This window comes from Bos indicus x Bos taurus, chromosome 11, assembly GCF_003369695.1.
Source record: "Bos indicus x Bos taurus breed Angus x Brahman F1 hybrid chromosome 11, Bos_hybrid_MaternalHap_v2.0, whole genome shotgun sequence".
Taxonomy (NCBI): Eukaryota; Metazoa; Chordata; class Mammalia; order Artiodactyla; family Bovidae; genus Bos; species Bos indicus x Bos taurus.
Genome location: NC_040086.1, coordinates 92,862,312 through 92,874,103, shown reverse-complemented (window position 1 = coordinate 92,874,103; position 11,792 = coordinate 92,862,312). Strand labels below are relative to the sequence as shown.

At 38.2% G+C, this 11,792-nt stretch overlaps 1 protein-coding gene and 1 pseudogene across 1 annotated transcript; both read right to left on the bottom strand.

Annotated features, from left to right (window-relative positions):
- Positions 1-1,691: 1,691 nt before the first annotated feature.
- LOC113900873 (olfactory receptor 1361-like) lies at positions 1,692-10,340 on the bottom strand. The gene is made up of 2 exons (XM_027554490.1): positions 10,260-10,340; positions 1,692-2,723 (listed from the first exon to the last, which is right to left on the bottom strand). Exons 1-2 carry the CDS (start codon positions 10,338-10,340, stop codon positions 1,692-1,694), a joined length of 1,113 nt encoding a protein of 370 aa, XP_027410291.1.
- LOC113901612 lies at positions 9,834-10,803 on the bottom strand (annotated as a pseudogene).
- Positions 10,804-11,792: the final 989 nt, after the last annotated feature.

Sequence of the window (11,792 nt, the reverse complement as noted above, 5' to 3'; positions counted from 1 at the left end):
ACTTACGTGTGAAATCCAAAAACGCCAAGCTCAAAGAAACAAAGAGCTGATGTCCAGGTGTGACATGTGATGTCCAGGGTGTGGGTGAAATGGGGAGAGTTTGGGATAATGCTATATATTTCCATTTATAAGACGAATAAGTTCTGGGTAAATAATGAACAGTATGGTGACTGTAGTTAACAATTCTGTGTCATATACTTTAAAGTTGTTAACAGCGTAGATGCTAAATGTTCCTAACTCCCATACCCACACACATAGAACATAACTATGTTGGGGTGATGGATGCGTTAACTGACCTTTATTGTAGTCATGATTTCACCATGGGTGTATGTCAAATCATCAAGTCCTATACCTTAAACTTCCACAAACATTATATGTCAATTATACATCAATAGCACTGGAAAAATTTAAAAAAAATTAAAAATGGGCAAAACCAAACTATAATGTTTAAGCACACATGTGTATGTGGAAAAATTAAACAGAAAGCAAGGAAGGGAAGTAACTGACATAAAAAGTCAAAGAATAATTTTTACCCTTATGGGGAAGAGAGGAGTAGCACTTTGGTAGAGGCACAGATAACTATTTTATGATGTCATTTATATGTGGAATCTAAAAAGTAATACAAATGAATCTTTATACAAAACAGAAATAGACTCATAGACATAGAAAGCAAACTTATGGTTACCAAAGGGCAAAGTGAGAAGGGGAGGAATAAATTAGGAGTATGGGACTAACATACAAACCACTATGCATAAAATAATTAATAGAAGTTTACTGTATAGCACAGGGAACTATATTCAATATCTTGCAATAACCTATGATGGAAAAGAATCAGAAAATTATATAAGTAAAACTGAATCACTTTGCTGTACACCTGAAAGCAAAACTCAGAGAAAGAATATTCCTAAAGTTATACAGTGTGAAGTGGTGGACTTTGGTTCTGACTTGTAACTTCTGACGTGGTCTTGCATTCTTGTTACTCTAGCACTACATATTATTAGAACTGGGAACATGTATGCAGGGGCTTCAGCTCATATAACACAATCACTTTATTTTACAAAAAGGGAAACCAAGGCTCAGAGATGTCAAGTGATTATCCAGCTGTCATACAATATATAATGTCAAAGCCAGCAATGGAACCCAGAACTTATAGCCCCATCCTTATTCTTCTATAGATCACTGCTTGGTTAAGATAAAGCTTGTTTAAGATTATATCCTTTGTATTTCATTCTACCAACCACAATCACTCCTGTATTCTTGGACTAGAGATATCCTCCATAGTTCCTTTGTGACTTCAGCAAAATAAGATTTTCACTTTCATTTTCATGTCATACATATACAAATGTATATATATATACACACACACACACACACATATATATATATATATATATATATACATACACACACACACACACACACACACACACCCACACACAAGCCCCCTACCTGTGGACTTCAGGTAGGCATCTAGTAAAAATAAGCAAGAACCGTTTTGAAAGTGAGTAGTAAACTGCTCAGAGCATGGACACTTCACAGGGATGATTAGTGCTTACAGGTGTCAGTGGTCCCTTCCCTGAAATGTAAATATGAGGAAAAGAGAAGTCTCAGGTTAAGGGACACTATAGTGGTTAGGCCCTTAAGAGACCATGTTTCAGCCCTCAGCTCCGAGTCTTGGAGACTTGGACCTTTCAGTCCCAAGAAAGAGTGTTAAACATGTTTCTTCTCAGTATTTTCCCCAGTGCCCCCTTTATATCCCTGTTTCTCAGGCTGTAGATGAAGGGGTTCAACAAAGGGGTCACCACCGTGTACATTACTGAGAAGACCCGGTCCTTTCCACCTGAAGGGGATGATGGAGGACATAAATAGACCCCAATAGCTGTGGTGTAAAACAGAGAGACCACAGAGAGGTGCGAGGTGCAGTTGGAGAAGGCCTTTTGCTTACCCTTTGGGGAATCGATTCCTAGGATAGCCAATGCAATGTAAAAGTAAGATGTAAGGATGCAGACAAAGGGTGCAATTAACAGTGTTCCTGCCACAAGGATGAGCACCAGGTCATTGACATGAGTGCTGGAGCAGGCCAGCTTTAGGAGTGGGACCAGATCACAGAAGAAGTGGGGGATGACATTGGGGCCACAGAAGGAAAGCCTGGTCACCAGGAGGGTGTGCACTAGGGCATGGAAGGTAGTGACCACCCATGACCCAGCCACCAACAGGATGCAGCGTTGGGAATTCATGGTAATGGCATAATGGAGAGGTTGGCTGATGGCCATGTAGCGATCCAGTGCCATCACAGCCAGGAGAAAGTTGTCCAGATCTGCAAACAGGCCAAAGAAATAGAGTTGTGTCAGGCACCCGCCATAAGAAATCCGTTTACTTCCTGAGCCAATATTATTGAGCATCTTGGGAATGACTGTAGAGATAAAACCAATGTCAGAGAAGGACAGGTTGGCCAGGAAGAGGTACATGGGGGTGTGGAGGTGCACGTCAGAGCCAATGGCCAGGATGATAAGCAGGTTCCCCCAGACGGTGACCAGGTACATGCCCAGGAAGAGCCCAAACAGGAGAGGCTGCTGCTCTGGGTGCTCAGAGAGGCCCATGAGAAGAAATTCATACGTGCCTGTCTGGTTTCCTCTGTCCAAGTCTGGAATTCTGTATGAAATAAATGTTATTATAAATAGCAAGAAAGTAAAATAATGCTGTGTCGGAAGTACTCTGAACCCCTGTTTAAAAAAATAAACATGGTTTGACAATTCTGTTTCGGTAAAGCTTAGATTTATAATTGTGCACATTTAAAAAGACAATTTGGATTAGACTCTATAAAGTTATGGATGGATGTCAGCACTTGATCAGATATCCAAAGCTCCTTTGAACTGTTTCAACCATCCCCATGAAACATGTCAGGTACCATGTGAAAGTGTTCTTTGAGTTGCACTTTGCTTTTGTTTTTTTAATATGTTACTTTGCTTTTTTCACTGAGTAGTAGCACAATCAAGCAAACAATATTTAACTTAACAAAAAAATTAAAATAATGTTTATAACACAATAACATGTAATAGTTATAAATAAAATAATTATATAATTAATTACCAATTTTAAAAGGTAGAATTTCAGAATAGCATGTGTATTTATAACTATTTTTGTAAAATTGAAACACACATGTTGATATATGAGTAAAAACAGTGAAAGAGCACATGTTAAAGCCCAATAAGCCATCTAATACAACTCGCATTTTATGAATGAGAAAATGATAGACTCTTAAAAAGTTGCTGTAATCTGCTGAAGACCCACACTACAACTGGTACCAGAAACAGTTTTCCTACAACTATTTCCAGCAGACCACTCTGTTTCCCTCAACTGACCAAGAAAGGGGACGTATGGCCAATGACTTACTGTCTGTCCCGAGGTGGGCCAGGAAGGGTCATCATTTCTCACGTTAAGACAGAGGTTTGACTCTTGGGCTCTCAGTTCTCCCTTGTCAAAAGTGGAGAAGCCATATGTGATGGCCAGATGAAAAGATAGCCTCCTCCCCTCTGTTTAAGGAGGGGACAGGGAGCTCTCATCTGCTCCAATGAAGGAGAAAGGAGGGCAGGCCACTCCAGATCCTTAGTCAACCAGACTGAAGAGAAGCCCAGGAAAAGAGAAGTTATCTGCGTGTAGTGTCTGTCACAATCCCTAGAGCTGCCTGTTGGAAGCAGCAGAGACATCTGGGAATACCGGTCCCTAAAATACCCATTGAGGGAAAAACCTTGGTTCCTTGCCCAGTCCCAATCCTCAAACTCTAAATTAACTTACTCTGTGACTCAAAATTCTCTTATCCTCTCTGAACTTTGGTTTTCAGGTAAATAAGTCAAAAATATTCTCCCCCTCAAAAAATAGTCTCCCAAAATAGAAGTACATTTTTGCCATTCTGTAATAAAAGTACATGAAGTGGTACCTCATTTTGGTTTTACTTATCATCCTTCCAATTCTTAATAATGTTGAACACATTCTCATATGCCTATTAGTCATTCTTAAATCTTCTTTTTAGAAGAGTCTGCCTATTTTTATTGGGTTGATTATCTTTTGATAATGATGTATAGAAATTTTAATACTATTTATAAGGGATATACTTCATAATTTTTCTTTTAGCTCAGCCCTTTTAAAAAAGCCTAATTTTTTTTTTACTTTACAATATTGTATTGGTTTTGCCATACATCAACATGAATCCGCCACAGGTATACATGTGTTCCCCATTCTGAACCCCTCTCCCACCTCCCTCCCCGTACCATCTCTCTGGGTCATCCCAGTGCACCAGCCTACTGGAAATAAAAGCAACAATAAACAAATGGGACCTAATTAAACTTAAAAGCTTCTGCACAACAAAGGAAACTATAAAAAAGCCTAAATTTTAAAGAAATATTTGACCTTTTTTTGGCTATCAAGAGGATATTTTTGCCTATGTTCTCCTCTATGAGTTTTATAGTTTCTGGTCTTACGTTGAGATCTTTAATCCATTTTGAGTTTATTTTTGTGTATGGTGTTAGAAAGTGTTCTAGTTTCATTCTTTTACAAGTGGTTGACCAGTTTTCCCAGCACCACTTGTTAAAGAGATTGTCTTTAATCCATTGTATATTCTTGCCTCCTTTGTCAAAGATAAGGTGTCCATATATGCGTGGATTTATCTCTGGGCTTTCTATTTTGTTCCATTGATCTATATTTCTGTCTTTGTGCCAGTACCATACTGTCTTGATAACTGTGGCTTTGTAGTAGAGCCTGAAGTCAGGTAGGTTGATTCCTCCAGTTCCATTCTTCTTTCTCAGGATCGCTTTGGCTATTCGAGGTTTTTTGTATTTCCATACAAATTGTGAAATTATTTGTTCTAGCTCTGTGAAGAATACTGTTGGTAGCTTGATAGGGATTGCATTGAATCTATAGATTGCTTTGGGTAGTATACTCATTTTCACTATATTGATTCTTCCAATCCATGAACATGGTATATTTCTCCATCTATTAGTGTCCTCTTTGATTTCTTTCACCAGTGTTTTATAGTTTTCTATATATAGGTCTTTAGTTTCTTTAGGTAGATATATTCCTAAGTATTTTATTCTTTCTATTGCAATGGTGAATGGAATTGTTTCCTTAGTTTCTCTTTCTCTTTTCTCATTATTAGTGTATAGGAATACAAGGGATTTCTGTGTGTTGATTTTATATCCTGCAACTTTACTATAGTCATTGATTAGTTCTAGTAATTTTCTGGTGGAATCTTTAGGGTTTTCTATGTAGAGGATCATGTCATCTGCAAATAGTGAGAGTTTTACTTCTTCTTTTCCAATTTGGATTCCTTTTATTTCTTTTTCTGCTCTGATTGCTGTGGCCAAAACTTCCAAAACTATGTTGAATAGTAATGGTGAAAGTGGGCACCCTTGTCTTGTTCCTGACTTTAGAGGAAATGCTTTCAATTTTTCACCATTGAGGATAATGTTTTCTGTGGGTTTGTCATATATATAGCCACAGGCAAAACACTCTCTGACATACATAACAGCAGGATCCTCTATGACCCACCTCCCAGAATATTGGAAATAAAAGCAAAAATAAACAAATGGGACCTAATTAACCTTAAAAGCTTCTGCACATCAAAGGAAACTATCAGCAAGGTGAAAAAACAGCCTTCAGAATGGGAGAAAATAATAGCAAATGAAGCAACCGACAAACAACTAATCTCAAAAATATACAAGCAACTCCTACAGCTCAACTCCAGAAAAATAAATGACCCAATCAAAAAATGGGCCAAAGAACTAAATAGACATTTCTCCAAAGAAGACATACAGATGGCTAACAAACACATGAAAAGATGCTCAACATCACTCATTATCAGAGAAATGCAAATCAAAACCACTATGAGGTACCATTTCACACCAGTCAGAATGGCTGCGATCCAAAAGTCTACAAATAATAAATGTTGGAGAGGGTGTGGAGGAAAGGGAACCCTCTCACACTGTTGGTGGGAATGCAAACTAGTACAGCCACTATGGAGAACAGTGTGGAGATTCCTTAAAAAACTGGAAATAGAACTTCCTATGATCCAGCAATCCCACTGCTGGGCATACACACTGAGGAAACCAGAAGGGAAAGAGACACGTGTACCCCAATGTTCATCGCAGCACTGTTTATAATAGCCAGGACATGGAAGCAAGCTAGATGTCCATCAGCAGATGAATGGATAAGAAAGCTGTGGTACATATACACAATGGAGTATTACTCAGCCATTAAAAAGAATACATTTGAATCAGTTCTAATGAGGTGGATGAAACTGGAGCCTATTATACAGAGTGAAGTAAGCCAGAAGGAAAAACACCAATACAGTATACTAACGCATATATATGGAATTTAGAAAGATGATAACAATAACCCTGTGTACGAGACAGCAAAAGTGATGCTGATGTATGGAACAGTCTTATGGACTCTGTGGGAGAGGGAGAGGGTGGGAAGATTTGGGAGAATGGCATTGAAACATGTAAAATATCATGTATGAAATGAGATGCCAGTCCAGGTTCAATGCACGATACTGGATGCTTGGGGCTGGTGCACTGGGACGACCTGGAGGGATGGTATGGGGAGGGAGGTGGGAGGAGGGTTCAGGATGGGGAGCACATGTATACCTGTGGTGGATTCATTTTGATGTTTGGCAAAACTAATACAATTATGTAAAGTTTAAAAATAAAATAAAATTTAAAAAAAATTTTAAAAAAGAGGATATTTTTGATTTTTTGAGTGTTTTTTTAATTTTAATTTTATTGAAGTAGAGTTGATTTATAGTATTGCATTAGTTTTAGGTGTATAGCAAAGTGATTCAGTTATACATATACATATATTGGTTCATTTTTTTAAAGATTCTTTTCTCATATAAGTTATTACAGGATATTGCTTATGGTTTACTATGCTATACAGAAGATCCTTGTTGGTTATCTATCTTCTATACAGTATGTAAGTATATATAAAGCATTGTATGTATATTCATATCCTGATTTATCTCCCCCCATTCCTCCAATGTTTCCCCTTTGGTAACCACAAGTTTGTTTTCCGTATCTGTAAGTCTGTCTCTGTTTTGTAAATAAATTCATTTGTATCTTTTAAAAATTAGATTCCACATATGAGTGATACCATATGGTAATAGTTTTTCTCTGCCTGACTTATTTCACTCAGTATGATAATCTCTAGATCCTTCCATGTTGCTCAAATGGCATCATGGTTTCAAACGACAGTAATGTTCCAATGTATATATGTATCACATCTTCTTTATCCTTTCCTCTGTCAACAGACATTTAAATTGCTTCCACATCTGCATTTCACATATCTTTCAGAATTTCCTAAAAATTTTCTTTCTTTTTATTTGAGTATTTCCTCCACAAGTCTCTTTGTGTGACAAAACTCCTGAGGATTTATACATCTAGTAAACGAATTGCCAGTCCAGGTTCGATGCAGGATACAGGAAGCTTGGGGCTGGTGCACTGGGATGACCCGGAGGGATGGTATGGGGAGGGAGGGGGGAGGGGGGTTCAGGATGGGTAACACGTGTACACCCATGGCAGATACATGTTGATGTATGGCAAAACCAATACAATATTGTAAAGTAAAATAATAATAATAATAATAATAAAAGTAAAAATAATCGAAAACATCTCTACATTTTAAATAGCAACTTCACTGGATATAAAAATTTGGGGTCAAAGCTGTATTTCCTTATGCATTAAAAACATGTCATTGTCTTTTTACATACAGTTCAGTTCAGTTCAGTCGCTCAGTACTGTCCGACTCTTTGCAACCCCATGAATTGCAGCATGCCAGGTCTCACTGTCCATCACCAACTCCCAGAGTTCACTCAAACTCATGTCCATCTGGTTGGTGATGCCATCCAGCCATCTCATCCTCTGTCATCCCCTTCTCCTCCTGCCCCCAATCCCTCCCAGTATCAGAGTCTTTTCCAATGAGTCAACTCTTCGCATGAGGTGGCCAAAGTACTGGAGTTTCAGCTTTAGCATCAGGCCTTCCAATGAACACCCAGGGCTGATCTCCTTCAGAATGGACTGGTTGGATCTCCTTGCAGTCCAAGGGACTCTCAAGAGTCTTCTCCAACACCACAGTTCAAAAGCATCAATTCTTCGGCGCTCAGCTTTCTTCACAGTCCAACTCTCACATCCATACATGACCACAAGAAAAACCATAGCCTTGACTAGATGGACCTTTGTTGGTAAAGTAATGTCTCCGCTTTTGAATATGCTATCTAGGTTGGTCATAACTTTCCTTCCAAGGAGTAAGCGACTTTTAATTTCATGGCTGCAATCACTATCTGCAGTGATTTTGGAGCCCCCCAAAATCAAGTCAGCCAGTTTCCACTGTTTCCCCATCTATTTCCCATGAAGTGATGGGACAAGATGCCATGATCTTCGTTTTCTGAATGTTGAACTTTAAGCCAACTTTTTCACTCTCCTCTTTCACTTTCATCAAGAGGCTTTTGAGTTCCTCTTCACTTTCTGCCATAAGAGTGGTGTCATCTGCATATCTGAGGTTATTGATATTTCTCCCAGAAATCTTGATTCTAGCTTGTGCTTCTTCCAGCCCAGCATTTCTCATGATGTACTCTGCATATAAGTTAAATAATCAGGGTGACAGTATACAGCCTTGACGTACTCCTTTTCCTATTTAGAACCAGTCTGTTGTTCCATGTCCAGTTCTAACTGTTGCTTCCTGACCTGCATATAGCTTTCTCATGAGGCAGGTCAGGTGGTCTGGTATTCCCATCTCTTTCAGAATCTCCCACAGTTTATAGTGATCCACAAAGTCAAAGGCTTTGGCATAGTCAACAAAGCAGAAATAGATGCTTTTCTGGAACTCTCTTGCTTTTTCTATGATCCAGCAGATGTTGGCAATTTGATCTCTGGTTCCTCTGCCTTTTCTAAAACCAGCTTGAGCATCTGGAATTTCATGATTCACGTATTGCTGAAGCCTGGCTTGGAGAATTTTGAGCATTACTTTTCTAGTGTGTGAGATGAGTGCAATTGTGTGGTAGTTTGAGCATTCCTTGGCATTGCCTTTCTTTGGGATTGGAATGAAAACTGACCTTTTCCAGTCCTGTGGCCACTGCTGAGTTTTCCAAATTTTTACATACAGGGTAGCTATTAAGAAGTCTGATGTGAATATGATTACTGTTCCTTTGTAGGAAAACTTCCTTTTCTCTCAGAATCTTCTCTTTGACTTTGAAATTCTTAAAATCTATTAAGCCTATGGAGGTTTTTGTTTTCTCTCCTTTTTGCTACTTTACAGACTCTTGAAATATGAAGTTGTTAATATTTAACTCTGAATAAATTTGTCTCCATTATTTTTCTTTCTTTCTTTTTTTTTTTTTTTTACTACCTACTAGGTAACTTTATTGAAAGTATCTTGCATTCATGACAGATGCTTTCTGGGTTATGCCACACATTTTAACATTAAAGGTTAAATTATTTTCTACATGCAAGTAGTATGAATAGTTTTCCCCACATGGGATCACTGATTATAAAAAGATGACACACCATATAGGCTATCTTTTTTTAACTGAAAAGCTAGCAAACTAATTATTATATCTCCTCCCAAACCACTAACTGAGTAGTAACTGGGCCTTCAAAGCTGAGAGGATTAAAAATGCAAAAATAAGCCCTCAGACCCAATTAAGGAAGCCCTGCTACATACAGGCTAATGAATACCAGGGGTACTTACTCCTCCAGGAAGATTAAAGACACTCTGATAACCCCACTCAAAGCATTTACCTCAAGTAGCCTTTATCCAGTTTCCAGTTGAATAAAGATAATACGTTGTTAAATTCTATTTCAGAAGGTTTTTTGCAAGTTGCTTTATTTACAACGCCAACTTTAAAAGTCACTGAACTAAAATTAACTGGACAATAAACTAGGCAGAAATTGCTTTACAGAAAGGGAAAGCCCAAAATGCCACTTTCTGTAGGGAACCCACAGTTCAATTTTATTCAGAGCAAAGAAAAGAAACTTTCAATCACACTGGAAGAAACTGGGCCTTAAGTTTGGGAACTGTACTGAAACTACACATGCAATGAGGACAACATTCTGCTGATACAATTGACTTGCAGCTGCATTTGTTGACTCTTTTTCTAATATTAACAATTATAAACAAAGCAGTGCAACTAGTATTTGGAATAATCCTTACAGTGTTACAGCGTTAGACACGAAATTTCACTTCTCCTCACACCACTGATTCTCTTTGCGTACCTGGGCTTCCTCTTCTTCAGTAAAATCATTTTTGATATTGAATGTCTTTCGAATCTCCTCAGGAGTTTTGCCCTTGATCATATTAGCAACAGTCTTGCAGGTAACATCAAGCAAACCTTTGATGTCTAAATAGTTTGCTGCCAATATAAGTTCAAAGAATGTCCCTTGGTCAACTTTCAGGAATTCTTAATCCCAAACAAGTATATAATCTGTTCGTTTTTCTTTGTTCTCATCATCCTCAGGAGGAGGAGGATCATCCTTGTGGTGGGTGCACCACTGAATGACCTTTTTCAATATTGCTGCATTAACATTTGGCAAGGGGACTGGATCATCATCTCCTTCATCATCCATTCCCAAATCTTCCAACATAGTCTTGATGATCACAGATTGTTTTGCAATTTCAACATCAACTTCGAATATCTCTCCATCAGAGCTCTGCAACTTAATTGAAGGCATGGTGGTAGGTCTCAAGGAGATGGCGGGCCGGAGGCTGAAGTGAGCAGGGCAACGTCGTCAAACAGCAACAGCGAAAAGCGGAGAACAAGGCCACTACAGCGCAGCCTCCATTATTTTTCTAAATCTTTTTCTCCAATTTTATTTTTTGTTCTTCTAGGATTCATATTACATTTTTAATTACTCTTTCTTTTATTTTCCCTATGGAATAAATTGTACTTTTTGAAAAAAATTTGGAATGTAATTGCTTTACAATGTTGTGTTAGTTCCTGCTGTACAATGAAGTGAATCAGACTTATGCATACATATATCTCTTCCCTCTTGGACCTCCTTCACATCATCCCCATCCCACCCCTCTAGATCATCACAGAACATAAAGTTGAGCTTCTTGTGCTTTGTAGTAGCTTCCACTAGCTATCTATTTCACACAGGGTAGTGTGTATATGTCAATCCCAGTCTTCCAATTTGTCCCACTCTCCCCTGCCCCTCTTGTATCCAAATGTTTGTTCTCTGCATCTATATTGCTGCCTTGGAAATAGGTCCATCTGAGCGACTGAACTGAATTGATACCATTTGTTGAGATTCCACATATATGTGTTAATATATGATATTTATTTATCTCTTTCTGACTTATTTCATTCTGTATGACAGACTCTAGGTCCATCCATGTCTCTACAAATGACCCTATTTTGTTCCTTTTAATGGCTGAGTAATATTTCATTATATATACACATATCATAAAATTTACCATTTTAACCAATTTAAAGTGCACAATTCAGTGGCATTAAGTATATTCACAGTGTTGTACAGCCATCACCTCTATCTAGGTTCTCTTCTGTAAGTTCAGAAACAACAGTGTTTCTAATCAATATTTACTGAAGGTTATGACCAACCTAGATAGCATATTTAAAAGCAGAGACATTACTTTGCCAACAAAGGTCCGTCTAGTCAAGGCTATGGTTTTTCCAATGGTCATGTATGGATGTGAAAGTTGGACTGTGAAGAAAGCTGAGCGCTGAAGAATTGATGCTTTTGAACTGTGGTGTTGGAGAACACTCTTGCGAGTCCCTTGGATTGCAA